Source organism: Equus quagga, chromosome 4 (assembly GCF_021613505.1).
Source record: "Equus quagga isolate Etosha38 chromosome 4, UCLA_HA_Equagga_1.0, whole genome shotgun sequence".
NCBI classification, from domain to species: domain Eukaryota; kingdom Metazoa; phylum Chordata; class Mammalia; order Perissodactyla; family Equidae; genus Equus; species Equus quagga.
Genome location: NC_060270.1, coordinates 94,871,438 through 94,891,726, shown reverse-complemented (window position 1 = coordinate 94,891,726; position 20,289 = coordinate 94,871,438). Strand labels below are relative to the sequence as shown.

General features: G+C 39.8%; 1 protein-coding gene across 8 annotated transcripts in view; it reads right to left on the bottom strand.

Annotated features, from left to right (window-relative positions):
• FMNL2 (formin like 2) overlaps positions 1 to 20,289 on the bottom strand; it is a 291,924-nt gene that overhangs the window by 92,392 nt on the left and 179,243 nt on the right. For all 8 annotated transcript variants that reach the window (XM_046658831.1, XM_046658832.1, XM_046658830.1 and 5 more), the window contains exons 3-4: positions 7,919 to 7,999; positions 2,528 to 2,604 (exon numbers count right to left, since the gene is read on the bottom strand). In XM_046658831.1, the coding sequence (XP_046514787.1) occupies positions 2,528 to 2,604; positions 7,919 to 7,999 (158 nt within the window). The remainder of the gene's footprint in view (positions 1 to 2,527; positions 2,605 to 7,918; positions 8,000 to 20,289) is intronic.

The window sequence follows — 20,289 nt, the reverse complement described above, 5'->3', positions numbered from 1 at the left end:
CATAATGCTGCTGAATTATTATTAGATATAATATTATTTTCAACAAGCATAACAACAAACAGCTATCACATATCGAGTCATTACTATGTATTAAACCCTACGTTAGGTCTTTTATAAGTTATCTCATTTAATTCTTACAACATTCCTACAGGGTAAGTATTATTATCCTCATTTGATAGATGAGAAGTTAACTTAGCTCACATGGTAAGTGCAGAGAGCTTATGTAACTAACTAAGGTCAAATAACTAATAAGAGGGCGTGGCAAAAATCTGAACGAAAATCTTTCTTTCCATAAGGCAAATGGGCACACAATTACCTTTCTATTATCGTGCCTCAAAGAGTATAATAAAACCTATGGATCCCATATCTAACACCTTGCATTCCAAGAATTCCTCACTGTAGTAATTAATTGTTTTCACATTATTGAGTAACTCTTCAGAAAATTTCCAAATAAGTGAGGTCAAGCCAGTTAGTTTCCATAATAAAGAGTCTAGCTCAGGCTTAGGTTTTCAAGACAGGCAAGAAAGGTCAAAATCCTGGTATGTGGTTTCATTCCATGTAAGATTATTCTCATAATCGTTTGCATACAACCAGACAATGCACCTCCATGAATTTTTCTGCTGCTAAAGACAAAGCTTTTAGAGTGTCTCACATAGTGATAGGCAAGGGAAAACTTCAGCTGGTAAAGATGAAAGAAATGTAAGAATCTTTCAACATGCCTATAGCATCCTAAACAATAAACCACTCCAATTGCTTGCAGATTTGCACTGGCATCAACCCAACCAGGATTATTCTATTCAGCATACTTTGTATTGGACATGATCGTCTTGCTTTGGTATTTGATGGTCAATTTCACATTATTTCAGCAATGCTTCAAGAAATGCTTTTCGACAATTTGTAGAAATCCTGGCTGCAGCTCATTCCACCATTTTCAGTCAAGAAGAAGTGCCAACAACATAGGGTTGGACCTTACCAAATAGAATCTAGTTTCTGATCCACAAATATTGGAAAGTATTTGAATTTCCTAAGCTTGGATGCCCAACTATATTAAATCACCACCACTTTCACCCCCAACAGACAAGCCTCATTGCTTTGATCCCAGAGCCCTGATTATCTTATTTCCTTTCAGAGAAAGAGCTGCCAGATTAAGCTATATAAGAAAAAGAACGTAACATTTTGAACCAAAGTACCTCGCTCTACAGCTGTAGACTTTGTGGGAGTCACTTTTTCTGGTCCATAATTCTTTTAATCTGTAAAATGAGGGACTAGGCAATCCTTAATTTCTCTTCCAGCTCTAAAATCATGAGTCTTTGATCCATTGTTCTATAGCCTATTTTCTGGGACAAAGGGTTATCAACTTTAGGTTAGAATCAGCTCATTTTCTGAAAATTTCATTCTCAAGGTGACAAATGCGTAAAGTTATCCTTTAGGAAATGAACATTCTCACCCAAATCCCATCATCTATAAATTAATCTTGCATTTCTGCAATTTTAAAAAAGATTATTCTTAAATAACTGTGGAAATTATCCATTTGAATGGTTTACACCAAACATAGTCTGAAGTAGAAGTACACTGTTATTTATGTAATATACTGATTTTACAGGATACTCTGTAAAACTATAATGTAATATACATGTAAAATTTCATTTCCAACAGACCTGCAAAGAGTATCACAGGGGGAAATTCTGAAAGATCTGAAGTCTACAGTCTTCTCATTGTAAAACTCAAAGAATCAAAACCCAGAGGGGTTAAATAAGTTGCCTGATGTTAAACAGGTACTTTAGGTAGACCTAAGGCTACATAACAGGGTGCCTGATATCATTCTGTCTCAGAGATAAACGACCCCATTTTAAGGTGCCGTCCAATTACACCATCCCAGGAGTAAGGGAGAATGTAATAAAGTTGTACTTGTTTGCAGCAAAGCAACCATCTTGTTCCATGAAAAACTCTTAGAAATGCTTAGCATTCTAAATTCCCCAAACTTTATTTTCCAGGGTGGATTTACCTTCATGGTGCTTTAATTTGAGGATGCAGAAAGAAGAGACTCAGAACAAAGTATCTACAGTGCCATGAAGTGGGTCAGGTGACATCACTCCACCTTCTGTTTCCTTCTGGCCAGGAACACCAGCGCAGTGAGGAAAGGATAATGAAATAGCTTCTACTAATCAGCTCAGAGAAGCACAGCGAAGGCCTAGAGATCTTCCAGGATCTCAGTCTACATCTGCTTGTTGGGAGTTCCTAACTTGCCTGGGAACTATTACGCACACCAGAGACGAAGCACTTATCACTGTATCCAAGCCAAGAATTTGAGAATTGTTATACATCTCTCCGATCAGAGCTATCTGCCCAGTATCTACTGATTCTTGGAGCATGAGCAATTGGAGGACTAATAAAGGCCCCACCATGTAAAGCTCAGGCTCTTAACTTACAATGAACAATCAGGAAACTTAACTCTTTGCATATGATTTGGTCACTCTGTAAAGGGTCCAAAAGTCTTAGAGCTAAAATGTTAAATGGGCACACTTACCCAATATGGTTGGTTCTTAAAGAAATTTCCAGTTCTCTTAGCACTTGTGTGGATTCTTGAACACGCCGTCTGAATTTCTATAATTAAAGAACACATATGCTCACAAAACATATTTCAGCAACTGCTATAACTGCAGCTTACTTATTATAAGTTTAACACAATACGAAAATATCTCTGCTTCTAAAGTGGGCTTCTCTCGCATTTCCTTTTGCAAAGCATGCACATTTTTCTCATCATGAAAGTCAGCTTACGCAAAAACGACTGGGAAAAATTTCTTATTTCATGTACCAAGTGTCTTTGAGTAAGCAGATTATTTTTTCTCTGCCCTACAACAATCTTCACCAATGGACTATGTGTTGGGGTCCCTACGACCACGCCAGTTTCAATGATTTGCTGGGACTCACAGGACTCAGCAGACAGTCGCCCTCACAGCTAGAATTTATTACAGCAAAAAGATACAAGGCGCAATCAGCAAAGGGGAAAAACGCAGAGGGGAAGCCCAGAGGAAACCAGATACAAGCTTGCAAGAGTCTTCTTCCAGCAGAGTCACAAACGACAATATTCATGAAATGAAGCTCGCTAGAGACTCAGTACCCCGGGTTTTCCTTGGGGGCTGCTCACTTAGGCACTCTCTGCCTAGCACATACCAAAAGTCCAGACTCCCAGAAGGAAAACTCCCAGAAGGCATTCAGCATAAACCACATGACTGGCATAACCAGGTTAGGCACAGTGAGTCATTCTGATCAGGGAATGATGAGAACTGTCCCAAAATCCAACTTCCCAGTTGCCAACCAATAGCCAACCTTGCAAACAGGTCTTTCCAAGGTAGCAGTCTCGGGCTTGCTACATAAATTCTTTTCTGCATGACCTAACCGTTTTCAGAAATAAACATTCCGAGTTCCCTCTGCCCATGAGCCCCCATCTGGAAGGTCCCTCCTCTGGAGCACCTCCCTCCTACTTTCAGAATGTCTTTCCTCATTTCCTTACTTATCAAAATCCCACCTATCCTTCCAGAACTCCACTCAGGTCTGTCTGTCTTCAATGTATCCTCCTCTGATAGTAAACGTATTGATCTCTCTATCCTCTGGACTCTAAATAATCTCCAAGCTATCATCGGGTTGCGCTGTACATCAGTTCTTTGGAACACGATTTCCTCCAGGAACATTTATTTACAGTAACTAAAATCTTAGGCCACTCTGGAAAGACACTTGAAATGCAATGCTTTCTAACAAGAGTTCTTTGCTCTTTGTGCTACAGACGCAAACCACCTTCACATTACATCATTTTCAGGAAAAGCCTTTGCGAATTCTGGCTGAGGATATCAGGGACGCTCCTCTGCAGCCACAACTCCAGTGGAAACAGTCATCCAGCTCCAAAGACAAAGGCGTCCAAGGACAGGAAGGAAAGGAGGAAGGCCAGCAAGGAGGATTCCAGGAATTGGGGTGGGAAGAGCCACACCATGCCCAGGTGGGACCTGGTGCCCTGCCCAGCATGGCCAGCTCCTGTCACCCTCTTCTTCTCTTCTGAATGCCCTCTGCTTCTCCCCCAACTGCTTCTCCCCAGGGCCCCAAGGAAGCAAATAAGTCTCACAGTTTCCCCCTGACTGCCATCCCTAAAGCACCCCAAAGACCTTCTCAGGTTTTCAGAATCCAAGTACAGTGGGATCTACGAAAGAAAAGCATCCCTGATGCAATAAAAAAAAAAAAAAGAGAGAGCAACTCCTTTCTTTGTCAAGAAAAGCCTAAGAAATGGCAGAGTCATCTATAGTTTGGAGGGACAGCCAAGCCCAATGCTTCTTAGAGAGATTTCCAGCAATGGGGACTGCTAATGAGGTAAGGTCTACGGCCACACGGCTGAGGAAACCATTTCCAGGTGTGCTGGCTGCTCCGGAGGGACGATTCCCATGTCAGAGTCTCTCTCTGCACATGTGGCCTTTAGAAAACAACTCAGCATTCTGAGCTATGCATTATGCACAGTTCTGGCTGGTTCCCTGTGGCCTTTGCTGGTCCCCCAATTCTGCCTTATGCTTCCTCAGGGCAAGGTCATGTACTACATACATCATCAGCCACAAGGGCACCCAGCATAGCACCGAGGACGTAACCAAGTATAAAAGAGGATCTGCTGAAGGACTAAGAGGCATACATCAAAACAAAATAACTCAATCAAAACACTCCGAGATACAACAGGAATGACAACAACAGCAGTTAACGTTTCTTGGGCATTTACTATGGCAGGCAGTACACTTTGGCAACTGCACGATAACTGAGGTAAAGCTAAACTGACTTCGCTCTTGAATTATACTCTCTTGGGAACTGTCCAGTTTCCAGCTGGACTCTGGACTCTGAGAGGCCCTGGCACCCACTTCTCTAACACATAAACAATGAGTGCTAACACTTCACACTTCTACAACGTATCCAGGATGCTTTACAACACTTCAAAGAGAAACCACGTGCCTGTGGGCACCAGCAAAAAAAAAAGAGAGCCGGGTTCCAACCATTTGCAGTCTCCACCATCCTCCCGGCCCTCTCCTTACAAGGCAGGCTCAGGGACGAGCCCATGGAGACTGCTGAGCCCTGGAGACCGAGACAATAGGTTTTGTTCCACAACTGCAGCGCCTGCAGAGGACCAGACTCCCTTCTTCAAGGTCTGTAGCCTTTTTCCATGCCAGACATGAGCGCATCCCCACAAAGCACAGACTAAGAGCCGTCTGGTATTCAGTGAGGCTGGTTTGGAGAGTTCTGATCACAGAGATATCTAATTTAGGCTCTTCCTTCTCTGCCCTACAGGGTTTCATTTTCCAAATAGAATATGCTTAAGAATTTTTTTTTTTTTTAGAAGACAGCAAATTAAGTATCTTCTATTCAGTGTGAACAAAAGATTAATGAACGAAGTATTGGAGGACTCCAGCTGCAGTTAAGGGAAGACTGCTCAGCCTAGACTGTCTGGCGGAAATTGAAAGCCCTGACTTGAAATCTTTTCTTTCTCCCCCACCATGGTACGGCTGAGAATCTTAAACTCATTTTAACTGCAAGCGATGTCTTATTCCAAGCAAAATCTCCTTTTTTCCAGGCTTTAAACATGACAATTACGTTGAGGGGAACAGACCATTTCCTCCTGCCAGCTCCTGACAGAAATCTTACTAAAGCAGGAGTGGTTCATCCAACACACATTTTATTTTTTTTCTGAGCTGAATGATTGATCTTGAAAGATGAGGTACAGATCAAAAAGGTCATTCAGGTGAATACACACAGTCTGGGGCGGAGATTGCAGGAATGAAGGTCAGCCAGACAGACTCCCTTGTCTTGGGCCTCTTTTATTAAGTGATTTGCAAGGGAGCAAAACACTTTCTGAGCAGCTTATCTGTTGTTGTTTTTTGGTTTTACATTCTTTGCCTCAGCCCAGGAACAACTGTTCCAAAGGAGAACTGGGTCCGTGCCAGGAGAAATCCACCTCTCCCTCTAAGAATCTTTCTCCTTAGGGGGCTTAGGGCTGGATGGAGTCTAAGAAGGTCTCTCTAGGAGTTTACATATTTTCTCCTTTAAGAATTTGACAAATGCTGAGAGAATTGTTCAGGGAGGGAACGTACTCCATGTGAGGGGAGCTCTCTGTCTGATGTACAAACACCGGCATTTCTGCCGCACTCTGTTCACGACAAGTGTGCCTAATGCTGGATTCTGAGCCATCTCGTCTGAAGGTTTACAAGCTTGGGGGCTTCTGAAAATGTTCCTAAAATAGAACCTTGCTGCCCTGTGCAAGGAAATAGTCCAGAGGGGCCGGCCCTGTGGCCGAGTGGTTAAGTTCGCGCGCCCCACTGCAGGCGGCCCAGTGTTTCGTCGGTTCGAATCCTGGGCGTGGACATGGTGTCACTCATCAAGCTACGCTGAGGCGGCGTCCCACATGCCACAATTGGAAGGACCCACAACTAAGAATATACAACTATGTACCAGGGGGCTTTGGGGAGAAAAAAGGAAAAAAAAAAAAGTGAATCATGAGTATTACATAGATATCGCCTCTTAAATGCTTCCTTGAATAATAGAAGGTTCCCAAAGGAAATAAATTAATTAAAAAAAAAAAAAAGTCCAGAAAACCAACCTGTTTTTTTCCTGAGTTTTATTTGTGTGTATGGGTGTGCCTTCATTTAACCCTTTCTAATCTGATAAAATCGAAGGCTGCTATATCCTTGGGGAAGGATACCAGAAAGAAACAAACTAACAAGAATTAAGCAGCTGTCTCATTTAGGAGGCCTGACAGAAGCTCTTTTAAAAAAAGAAACGTGTGTTAGATTTGTGAAGACAGGAATATTATGATACTTTGACAGGTACCTTCTTACAAGACAAGGCTGTGTCACATTCAAGTCAGACACAGTGTCTCGCCGACAGCAAAGGTCTACAGTCCCCTTTCATCATCACTTGTAGATTTTATTTCTGCTTGTCTGCACATTAACCATAGGACAAAGGGCCAGGAAACTTCCAAAAGGAACTAATAGCTGTTCTCCTTTGCCTGATTTTTTTTTGGGAGGGAAGGGATGTTTAGAGTGGAAGCAGAAGATGAAGGAAAAGCAGACCAAAAAAAATACAGGAGCCAAGAGCCCTGGAAACAATAGCTAACTAGAAAAAGTGTGCCTTTCTTCTCTCATCAGTCACATGCTGAAACAACAGAGATATTTCTGCTGCAGCCTTGAAAGCAGGAGTTGTGGAAGGTCAACCGAAAAACAAGTGTTATCTGGTGAAGAGCCTCTTTCCCCATCTCGAGCAAGGACAGCTCCTCCCTGAGACAGCCCAGGACTGGTCCAGGCCTGCAGGGCTGTGCCAGGCTACATGGTTTACCACAAGGCATGAGTTTAAACCAATTGTGTGGCTGCACAAAGCAAGGCTTGTTTGTAAAAGGAGAGAGTCAGTTGAGAATGGAGTCAGCTATTCTCTTCTTACCTTCTTGGGGCCAGGGGCAGGGTTGGGGCGGGGGAAGCTGCTAAAAGCATCAACACAGGATGTGAGTGCACAGCTGGGATGACAAAGCCCCAGTGATTTTTCAAGGTCTCTGGAAATGCACCAAGGCATGAAAGACAAGTATTCCCTTTGCTAGGCCTGCTTTTCTAGGGGCCTGAACACCTCTGGACTGGACTCACTGCCCTGTGTAATTGGAAATGGCAGTGACTCAACAACCATCAGAGGTACATGACTCCCATCGTAGGAAAATACTTTTAAACACATCCTCACGCAGGAAGGATGGCTTTTCTCTTTGTCTTTTCACGTTGTCTGACTCCCAAGGTTGTTTTCCTGGAGGCTCTGGCAGAGGCTATAATGCAGAGGAAGGAAGGTCTTCTCCAATGCAGGAGGATTCTGCTGGCTAAGGAGGAAGCAACAACAAAGAGTGGAAACAAATCCATCTTACCTTCCTCGTAACAGCTGGATCCAGATAGCCTTTGAGCTTTTGAATATATGTATGGGGAGGATTCTTCACCTGGAATCGTTCCTGCGGGAAGCACAAAAGTAAAGTAAAAAACTTGAAAGCTACAAAGGCATACCAGTCAGCCATACTCAAGCAGACTAACACTGCTGATCCAAGGCTGTCGCATCCACAGTACAAATGAGGCCCTGCAGATAATCATTATGTACTAATGGTTTTGAATCTTTATAGTAGATGTTATTATCCACCCCTTGAACAGGAGGAAACTGCAGCTCAGAGAAATTCAGTACTTCCCTAAGATGACACAGCCAGTCAGTGGTACAAATGGATTCAAACCCACGTCTGCCTTATTCTAGAGTCTATACTGCTTCCTCTGGAGGGCTCTGCAGCTCCCACTAGGAATAATGCTCTGCCCAACCTGTATTCAGCCCCTCTTTCATCAGATCTTCAATCTATTGCATATTCTTTTGGATATCTTCAATGTTGGCAAATCTTTTTCTTTTGAACATTTATTTCATCTTTGAAAATACCAAAAAACTGACTCAAAATGGATAAAGCTAATTTATTTCAAAAATGAGTAATGAGTCTACTGCTAAGAGACTGGAGTGAGCGTGTGTGTATTTGTATGTGTACATATGCATGTGTGTGATCTCACAGATTTAGAAATGTTAAAGATCTTACTAGTAAAAATAGATATTTTATTATTGTTTAAAGCTTTAAAATAGAGGGAAGTGGCTTGTAGTGAGACACGTATCAATATTTTCCCTTTATTTAAAAGTGATCAAGGTGAATTTTATAGTATATAAACAATATCTCAACAAAGCTGTTAACAAAAAAAGATCAACATATTGTTTCTAATTATTACTCCAAATTTTCTATCCTGAGAGCAATTTCTAAATAACGATTCACAAGGACTCAATATCTCTAGTGCCATCATGGTGTCTATGTATAAAGTCCTTTTTTTTTTAATCACCGTCACTTCACTAAGGGATCAGACAGGATCCAACTGCCACAGGGGTTTTAGCAGTAGCCCAGCTGAGGGCTAAAATAATCACAAAAAGCTTCAAAAAATGACTGAGATAAGCTATCTAGAAACCAGTTATTATTTCCAACCTTACGTATGAGAACAGCTGATGCCAGAGATATATTACAACATAAATAACACTTATGCTTTTTAATAATACAATCCAATTATCCAAATTTTTTAAAATCCTATAACCAGTGACAACTCAAACTGTGCTCCCTTCTGCTACAGGAAACACCATCTACCTCTAAATATGAAGTCCCTAACACATGAAACTCAAGAAATTTAACTCTAGCTAGTGTAGAATTTGCTTCAGGAGCTAAAATTTGACTCACTGGACTGTCGTTCACTTTTAGGCAATTGTCTTCACACCAGAAGAGCCATATTTATTCTTTTAAAATAACAAAATCTGGTTGAGTAGCGCATGTAACATATGGGCATTCACTCAATCAGTGAATCCTAATTTTGACAGTCAATAAGTGCAGCTGTCTCCATTTCCTACTTAAGACTGTGGTGACCCAGAGGGGCTTTCTCAAATATACACATTTACTGGTCCTGTAAATAGTTCCTTGTAATTATTCCCCTGAAATTATGGACAAGGTCTAAATTAATATACTCATACTTTTTCAAATGCGCTTAGTAGCATTTGCTATTGTGTTTTATGTACATTTCTCACTTGTGTAACTGATTAACGAATTTCTAAGAAACAGAAAATGGAGAACCCTGATGTTTTAAAACACAGTAGGTCTATATCATAGCTACTTCTCAGAAAACTCAGCCTACATCCAGGAATTCAAATAAAACTGTTTGGAGGAAGAATGCAAAGCCTCAATCATTTTCCTGAAACTTAGGGGTGTCTGTCTCATCTCAAAAGGAGCTACTGCTAGAGTTACAAATCCAGCATCTGGCCCACCAAATCTTTTCTTGCTGTCTGTCTTCAATATGGCCATTTGGACAAGAGAAACACTTCGGGGGAATCCACTGGAGAATGTCAGCACTTGGCCAAATCACGTTTATTCTGAAGGACTCTGGAGGGACTACTGGCACCATATCTATTCAAATTAATAAATTTTTTCTCTAAATATTAGAATTTTAGATTTTGCACTGAAACCCAAAAATGCCTGAGCTGGCAGTTTTCCACCTTCCTCACTTCCAGCTCTGCTTCATATCCCACATGCTATTTCTAATAACACTTATCTGCTTGCTCAACATCACTGACATGGGCAGCCTAATTAAGTCCTCGACTTGAGTTACATTATATAGAAATATTATTCTCAGGGACAAACAATATTCTTTAATCATGGTGACTTGTCAATATGAATTGATAAGTCATTTGAAAAAGCTTTTAAAATACAAATTTCCTTCAAAATGGCTAATTATACAGTATCACCACCACCCTGACCTTCTGCCATTGATCTCTTTGTGTGATCAAACTTTCTTCATGCAATGTTTCTGGATGGGAAGTAACAATTGCTCTGGGGTTTTGCATCATCCCCTATAAGCATTCAAAGAAAAAAGTTCAAAACCATTGCCAAACATTCAGGATACTAGGCTGACAAGCTGCATCAGGAGTGTGGAAGGAAATAGGAGGAGCACCAACCTCACAACCTTCAGTAGCTTCTGTGTCATCCGCAAATATTTTACTTTAATAAATTAGAGTGTTAGGAATTCAATTTCTCTGGTAATGATCAGAAATATCTCCTCACTGCTAAAAGCAACTTCATTTATGCACACCCAGGAACACAATTACCTCGTCAGCTGCGGTAGCAGTTTTTGTTTCTCAAAGATTATTAACTTATCTTTTAATAACACTTTACTGTTTACCATATTCTTTAGACCTCTTAACTCTCTCAAGTCTTCTCTATCTGGCAAGTAGGAATTAACTCCATTTTACAGGTGGTGGAAGTCAGGCTCAGAGATTAAATGACTTGCCTTAAATCACACACACACACACACACACACACCAGATGAAGGATTCAAACTCACGTTTTCTGACTCTCTGATCCTTGTTCTTTTCATTACACCATAATAAGTGTGTTCCTCTTGCTTTTGATAGAATAAAAGTTTTTAAAAGGGTAGAAACATGTTTTACTCTTCTTTGAGTCTAGTATGCAGAATACTTGGCACACAGTTAGTCCTTAATAATGTTCAAATAATTAAACTTCTTTTAAACGCGATATACAAGTCACTTCTCTCATAAATTAAGGGTAAGTTTTTCAAGTTTAAAAGTCCACAAAGAGACTGTAAACACTGTACAGGGCATACATCCAGTGGGTTCTGTGCTAGATATGAGTCAGCCAAACTAATGTCATAGCTAAAGGACATTGCTGATAAGCCTGCATTGTATCTCATGTCTGAAACTGTCTAGTTAGTGCCTTTCATAATTTTATACATTTCTCTTTAACTCAATCCATTAAGGCCTACCCTAGCCTCCCCTCCCCACACTGGCCACCAGGAAGGTTGGGCTGCCTACACACAGGCCTGCCCTGCAGGTAAGGAAGAGACCAATCACGTATTAGACTCCATTTAATGACTAAGTTCAAGTCTACTGCAACCCAAAGTGGAAAACCAGGCCACTCTTAAAGGAACTGAATGAAGGGGCTGCAACCGACATGTACTGCGTTAATTGGCTAAGTCACAACGAACAGAACTCATTAGCTCTGTTACAACATGGCCTTTTCTATTACACACGGACACACAGCTTTAGGTTCTAATCAGCTGAGGTGCTTCTTTGGGGCCTCTCTCCCTCCATGCCCCCTTTCTCCACCTAAATCTAACAAAGTTTGTCATCGATAGCCTTTCTGCATAAAGGTTTGGAATGAGACACTCCATTCATCTAGCAAAACATTTCTAAACCTTTGCATCCTCTCTATCCATGTGTATAATTACTTGAGAAATTACTTAATTGAGGTTAATTTGGTGTTAGCTGGACTTACAGCAAGCATGTTATAAGCATTTCTGCTCCACAAATTCTATTTGGATAAGCGGCTCCAAAATCAAACAGAATTTCACTCAAGTTTATCTTCCACCTTAATATTCTGAGGTTTAAGGAAAGAAATTACAATGAGACATCTGAAAATAAAGGAAGTCTCTGGGAAACGGCTGGCTCGTGGGGGACACACTTACTGTTGAGTTTTTCTCACTGTTTGGGATGGTCAGAGGGTCACTGGCTCTATTTCAGTCGTGTATTAGCAGAGCTACATGAGCTGCTTAAACACCCTTATGGATGAACTAAATGTCACCATCATTATGCCATTATCAATGTATTATTATTCTGCTCCTGTAATAACTCACTTTAGATAGTGAAAATTCAAAGGGCTTTGCTCTTGTGCACATAAGCTCACTAGACTTGAATGATTTTTCTTCCTAGAAGCTGCAAGTAGTTGGGCTTCCCTTCCCAAGGCTGAGTAAGCAAACTGTAGTCTCTAAATGAGCCAGAATTACAACCAGCATCAGTGCCTTTAGTGAGTACTAATTTGTAGGACTTAGCTTGGTGCTAAACACTCTTCAGAGCTATGTTGACAGGAATAATCTATGTCTTCATTACCCTCTATAATGGATAATGCTGACCTGAGTAGATAGGGAGAAGAGAAGATAGAGATAAAATATTGCATTAATATTGTATATAGACAGAAATCATTTATACAGTATAGCAGAGGTCAAGAATAGTGCATGTGTGCGGGGTTGGAGGGTGTCAAGACCAGAATCAGGGTTCCTAAACAGGAGGGACTAAGGTAGGCCATAACAGGTAGAAAAATATTTACACAAACAGACCTAGATTTCCCCAAGGAATTGAGAGTACCAAAGTCCCCAAGGGAATGCATATTCCAGGGTCCCCTAGAAAAGAAAAAAGCAAATTCCTAAACTTCAGAGAGGTTGCCAGACTGTCTGACCTACAGAAAGCATATGTATAAAAGAAGAGAACAATTTAGAGAAAATGAGGAAAAAGTATTAAGACTCTATCTATTTACTATAATAGATGGCCAAGAAAGCAAGTTCAGATGGGATTCTAAATTTTATCTAACAACCAGCAGAGACAGCTAGTGCCAAGTGTACTACTATTTACAAGGGTCTCTCTGGTTATTATTGGATAAAAACCATTTTGTTAAGTAAGGCTCTGCCTCTGAACATCTTAAACTTTGCTATCACATTTAGTTCTCCTGTTTCTAGGAACTAACATGAAAAATACCAAGGGAAAAGAAATAATAATTGTTGAGGGTCAGCCCCATGACTGAGTGGTTAAGTTCACACACTCTGCTTCGGTGGCCTGGGGTTTCATCGGTTCAGATCCTCGGTGCAGACATGGCACCCCTCATCAGGCCATGCTGAGACAGCGTCCCATACAGCACAACCAGAAGGACCTACAACTAGAATATACAACTATGTACTGGGGGGCTTTGGAGAGAAGAATAAAAAATTTAAAATTGTTTTTTAAAAATTAAGAAATAATAATTGTTTTGGTCATTTTATTCTTTCATTCATCCAGAACATATTATGCAAGACACTGTGTAAAAAGCACAAAATGAAACAAATTCAATTCCAAAGCATTAAATCTCATCTCTGAGATACAACAGACATCACTGTAATACAAAGTAGAACATGATAAGAGCCATACGTGATCCTCTGGAAGTTCAAAGAAAGATAAAATCTCTTTCCAACTGAGATGCTCAAAGGAACTTTCCTGGAGAAAGCGGCTTTTGAATTGAGTTTTGAATGACAGGCAGCATATACATATCCTGGGATGGTGTGAAAGGCAGGAGACAGAGGAGTTTTCCAGATGGAGTAACATGGAACAAAGGTAGAGAAGCACAAGGCACATGCTAGTAACTTCAAGGGGTTTAGCTGGGTTCCAATAATACAGTTTAGGAAAGGTCAAGGTACAAAGGATCTAAATGCTAAGGTGGAATGGACAACGGCAGATGGCAAATCAAATAACAGGCTAATGCATATAGGACAGACAACAGAGAGTCAACAAGGAGCTTTAAACAGAAGAATACACAGTTAATACTGTACAATTCTCCTTTCTCCATTCCAAACTTTAAAAGTTGGCCATTTCTGCACTAGACTAGACTTGAAAAATCAGCATGTCAGATTCATTCCACAGCCATAGTTTCTTGGAGAGCCTTGAAGCATTCTTCAGCTCTGAATATGAAATCATTTTCCATGTCCAAGAAGAGAGGACAACTTTCCAAGTGTTCCATTACAGCTCTCAGACTGAAAATAACTTTTGATGAGACTTTTCCAAATGATTTCCTTTATTTAGGCTAGCAAAGGTTTCTCCTAGTTCAATAAGTCTTTCCTAATCAAAACACCCTATAATTCATTCTCTAATATGCAATATTAATTGGACTTCTTTAATCCTATCCACAGTTCATCATTTTTCCCAATTTACAAAGTGTTTTAATTAAATTTGTTGAACTTGTAAGGAAGGCAGTCATACTAATAAAGTTTATTATCTCATGTCCTAAGCAAAGATTGAACCACAACTGTGCTTGACACATAGCAATGTTCAGTACAGTTGTGACAGAAGATCTAAGAACTGAATAGAGTGATGGAAGGTTGGATTTAGACTGGAAAACTTTTGAGATAATCTTCAAATCCTTCATTCTCTCCTCAAAGAAGTCAAATCTTTCCCTTCTTTGAGGATCAGTGTTTCTTAAAATATATATATACATATATAACCAAAGACCTATATTTAAAGCAATTGAGGATGCTTGTTAAATTGCAAAAATTCTCCTGACCCAACTCACCAAATACTCAAGAATCTGCACGTGTGTGTGTGTGTGTGTGTGTGTGTGTGTGTGCGCACGTGCGTACTGAGGAAGACTCACCCTGAACTAACATCTGCTGCCAATCATCCTCTTTTTGTATGTGAGCAGCCACCACAGCAGGGCTACTAACAGACAAGTGGTGTAGGTCCATGCCTGGGAACCAAACCGAGGCCACCAAAGCAGAGCATGCCGAACTTAAGCACTGGGCCACTGGGACTGGCCCAAGAATCTGCATTTTCTTAAATTCTCCAAGTAGGTCTTCTGTACACTAAAGCTTATTAATCACTGCTTTAGATTGTACTTCCTAGTTTGGATACCTGAATCCCTCTCTTTATTCACTCTACAAAGAGAATGTGCTTGGTAAGCAGAGACTTGGGAATATTTTCAGTTATGTTTAAAGATAAAGACTTACATTATAAAACTATAGTTGCAGTCCACGCTTTCATGAAAACTTTGTAAAATCCCTGCGGAATACTCTTCCTATAAAAATGCAAGAGGCATAAACACACCTCATTGTTTCACCATCTGAAGAATGGGAATATGAAACTCCTTGTCTCCATTTACTACACACTCCAGAAAACTTACGTAGGATGATTTCCAAACAAGAATAACGTACTGAAGATATTTAAAAGTCTCCTGAGCTAATCATGTATTATACAAATAAAACATGGAGGAGGAAAAGAAAAGTAAGAGTTCTGATCCTGATCAAGGCATTAAAAAAAAAAAAAGAGAGAGAGAGAGAGAATAAGCCTTAGATTTCTTGTAGAAACCATTAGATAGTTCACAATTTACATAAGAGCACTAATATTTTCCAACCACTCAAGAATTTTAAAGAATGGCAAGCTCTTATTTTAAGGATTGCTTTCCTGACTATAGCTATACTAACTGGATTATCTGAAACTTCAGGTACAACTCTCAGAATTTCACTAGATGCTCGCTGAACTGAATGAAATGTAACATTTGTGAAGGGCATACTTTAGTCAGTGAACCTTCACAGCAGACAGCATGGGAAGAGGTGGAGAAGGAAGCTGCCTTCCACTACAGTCAACAAGTCTCTGACACATGCAACAAAAACATCCTTACGAACAGACAATAAGGATTTAAAATAGGAGGGAAAGTTATCAGATCTTAATCATGCCCTTAGCATTTGCTTTCATTCACTTTAGGCATACACTTAAACATAAGAACCAAGCTCAGAATACTAAACTTCAACATTTACCCATGGCTGCTGTTTATAGTACAGAAGCCATTAAAGGTAGTGTTCAAATGCAGAATGTGGATTTGATAAATGCAACAATATAGACAGCATGAACTACCTTTCTCTTCAAGGGATCAGTGAGGTGGTGGGAGGTCGCTCAAAAACAGTATTTCTCTAGGAATGAACCATTGGGAACTTTCATTTTAAAAATGCATCACTTAAATAGCACTAAAAATCATGAGATACTTAGGGATAAATTTAACAAGCTATGTGCAAGATCTGTACACTGAAAACTTCAAAACATTCCTAGGAGATATTAAAGACCTAAATAAATAGAGATGCTATGTTCATAGTTCAGTAGAGTTAATATTGTTAAGATGTCAGTTCTTCTGAAATTGATCTACAGAGTCAATGCAACCTCAATCAAGATCCTGGAGGCGTTTTCTTAGAAATTGACAAGCTGATTCTAAAATTTATATAAAAATGCAAAGGAATTAGAATAGCCAAAATAATCTGGCAAGAGAACAAAGTTAGAAAATTCATACTACTTGATTTGAAGACAGCAATCAAAACAGCGCTGTACTGACATGAGGATAGAAATAGAGATCAGTGGAACAGAATAGAGTACAAAAATAGGCCCACACATATATGGCCAACTGGTTTTTCAAAGATACCAAGTTAGTTCATAAAAATACAATAGTCTATTCAACAAAGGATACCGAAACAGTTGGATATACACATATGGGAACAGAAACAGTGATTCTCCATCCTTACCTCATTCCATGTACCAAAATTAACTCAAAATACATCATAGACCTAAACAGAAAAAACAAAACTATAAAATTTCTAGAAGAAAACACAAGAGATAATTTTTGTGATCTGAGGTTTGGCAAAGATTTCTTAGACCAAATACGCACGGAGCACTTACAAAATAAAAGATAAACCGAATTCAACTTTATCCAAAAAACGTGTTCTTTCAAAGACACTGTTACGAACATGAAAAGGCAAGACTTAGGAGAAAGTATTTGTAAAATATATGTCTGATAAAGACTTGTAGCCAGAATATACTTTTTAAAAACTTCTGTAGTTCAATTTTAAGACAAACCACCACCTGTTTTTAAATAGGCAAAAGATTTGAACAGATCCTTCAACAAAGAAAACACACAAATGGCAAGCAGGCATATAAAAAGATGCTCAACATCATTAGGGAAATGCAAATTAAAACCACAGTGAGATACAAGTATATGTCCATAAAAATGGCTAGAATTAAAAAGACTGACCAGACACAAGGATTGGTGAAAATCTAGAGCAAATGGGTCTCTATTACATTGCTGGTGGGAACACAAAATGGTCCAGCCACTTTGGAAAACAAAAGTGGTGAACTTTATTGTACATAAATTATACCGCAGTAAAGATGATTAAAAACAGTATCTTAAAGTAATTTCTTTAGATCCATTTTACTTATTTACTTTGTTACTGAACACAGCTTTTTTTTTTTTTTTTGAGGAACTTTAGCCCTGAACTAACATCCCCCACCAATCCTCCTCTTTTTTGCTGAGGAAGATTGGTCCTGAGCTAACATCTGTGCCCATCTTCCTCTATTTTATATGTGGGACGCCTGCCACAGCATGGCTTGATAAGCGGTGCGTTGGTCCGCACCCCAGGTCATAACCAGTAAACCCCAGGTGGCGGAAGGAGAGCGCAAGAACTTAACCACTGCACCACCGGGCCAGCTCCAACACAGCTCTCTTTTTAAAAAGTTTTCTTGATATTGTTTTGGTTTCACTGCCTAATTGAAAAGAAATCCACAAGCCAAACAGTCAATTTTGTCAGTTAATACTTATGCAAGAAATAAAGCACTCCACGGGGGTCCTGTAAACCTCTTACCTTTACAATTTCCAAAACATTTACATCATAAATCATTCATTTAAATCATTCTTTATTTAAAGAATTAAAAATTCTGGGAACTGTGTCAGTCTTTCATCAAGGTCTAAGTGTACCTCCATACTTCAAACCACTACTATAACTTCAGGGTCATTTCATAAGATTTGCTTAATCCACCATCTTAATCCAATCCTCCCTACCTCATCTCGTCCAACATATATCCCAGTATCATAAATGTATACATATTCACTTTCTAAAACATAAAAAACAAAAGCAACGTGTGCTAACAACCTGAAAACCTAAATCTTAAACCCAAGCTCCAGCTGGAAACGTCATGGTTTCTCCTTAGCTCTTTCATCACAATTTCAAATCTAACATAATAAACACACACATACCCCTTCTAATCAGCCTCATGTAGTTCTTTTCATCTTCAGATCACAAGATTAAGCCAACAATAGTTTCAATCTGTAATCCACATGGTCAAAATCAGTCATATAATCAAGCTCTCAGACAATACCTGACGAGGATGAGCTGGGCAGGAGATGGAAGCAGCTTTCTTCCAAATTGGCCATTGCTAAGGACATCTACTGGCTGTGACAGATATGTGTACGCACAATACCCAATCTATCAGGAGTGTTCATTTTATAGGGTTTTAGATGGACTTGGGAAGTTATATCTGAAAATACGAGCACACATATCAAGAGCAGAGTGGTTGTGTCAAAGTTCTTATGAAGACAACTAGCAATGGCTTTACGGGGAACAAACATCTGCTTAGTGACGGTATTTCTAGTACCTGAGGATGCTACTGCAAGCCTTGGTCTCGACCACAGCTAGAATCCACCATGATGATGGAGAATACACACAGTCTTTGCCCCTACATACAGCTGTCTATTTCTCACAAAAACCCAAACCAAATTTCTAGTTCATTCTCTTGCAGTCTCCCTGAACCCCCAACATCTCTAGTATAATTAGAAATCAAAATCAATTCACCTCATATTTCTGCTATTTAAGTGAAACCACCAAAATGCTATTTCACTACTACAGGAGAAAGACCTTAATTTCCTGAATGACTTAAGAAAATAACTTCTTTTAAAACACTTTACTTGAAAGTTCACCAAGATCTACAGTGAATGTTACAGATAAACAGGAAAGATTATGTGGGCTGAGAGTTCCTTTCTAGAATTTACTTTTAAAATTGTCTTATTTTTTTCAACCTCTTCTTTTGAAAGATTCAGCATTACGTTTTTTTAAAACACTACGGTCATCACATTTAACACATCACTCTTCACAGTGTGTGCTCAATAAATTGCTGAACTCATCAATGAATGGAATGATGAAAAAAGCCAGGATCACACAATGATCCACATCAATCCACTGGCAACTTTTTAAAAAAACTTTTCCAAACCATTATGTACTTTTTAACATAAAATATTCAGAATTTTTTAGTATCAGCTCACTCACTTGCTGGCTAACTTCCAGAAGGCCATTTGACTTCTCTTTTTCATGAAGTTAAACAAAAAAAACAGCCTTCTGTGGCAAAGGTTGTGTTAAATGTCCAAATGTTAAAACAATGTAAAGTAGTATTCGTATTACTTAGTAGAAATTCTTCGATAACACACCTTAAAAAAATCACTTATTTTCTAAAAGATAAAGTCAAAGGTCCTCAGTCTAGCCCATATGCACATGAAATTGGCTCTATGATTCTTCCCTTCCTGTAACAGCCTTCTCAAGTTTATAAAAGATGCTCAAACAATAAAGTTTACGTCTAAGCCAGCTCAGGCAATTAAGTTGCTGTACAGGAGGGTGAGGGCGAGGGAAGAAATCTACGGTTTCATTTGTATTCATTATCAGGCAGGAAGGCAGGCAACGTGATGGTCATTTTGGCAAAAGCTAACCTAAAAGCTTCAAATCAGACTGAGCCCTGGGCTACTTCCTCTGGCTGTTGATGCCAAATAGCACTTCTGACAGAGTGTTTATGTCAAGCTACCCAAAAGGATTAGTTTAAAAAGGAAAAGTTCTGAGGCTGGCCCCGTGACCTGGTGGTTGAGTTTGGTGTGCTCCACTTCGGTGGCCAGGGTTCAGTTCCTGGCCACGGACCTACACCTTGTCAGCAGCCATGCTGTGGTGGTGACCCACATACAAAATAAAGGGAGACTGGCACAGATGTTAGCTCAGGGCGAATCTTCCTCAAGCAAAAAGAGGAAGATTGGCAACAGATATTAGCTCAGGGTGAATGGTTCTTACCAAAAAATAAAAATAGTAAAAAGAACGGGGCCAGCCCTGTGACCGAGTGGTTGGGTTCGCACACTCCGCTTTGGCAGCCCAGAGTTTCGCCGGTTCGGATCCTGGGCATGGACACGGCACTGCTCATCGGGCCATGCTGAGGCGGCGTTCTGCATGCCACAGCTAGAAGGACCCACTACTAAAAATGTGCAACTGTGTACCAGGGGGGCTTTGGGGAGAAAAAGAAAAAAATTAA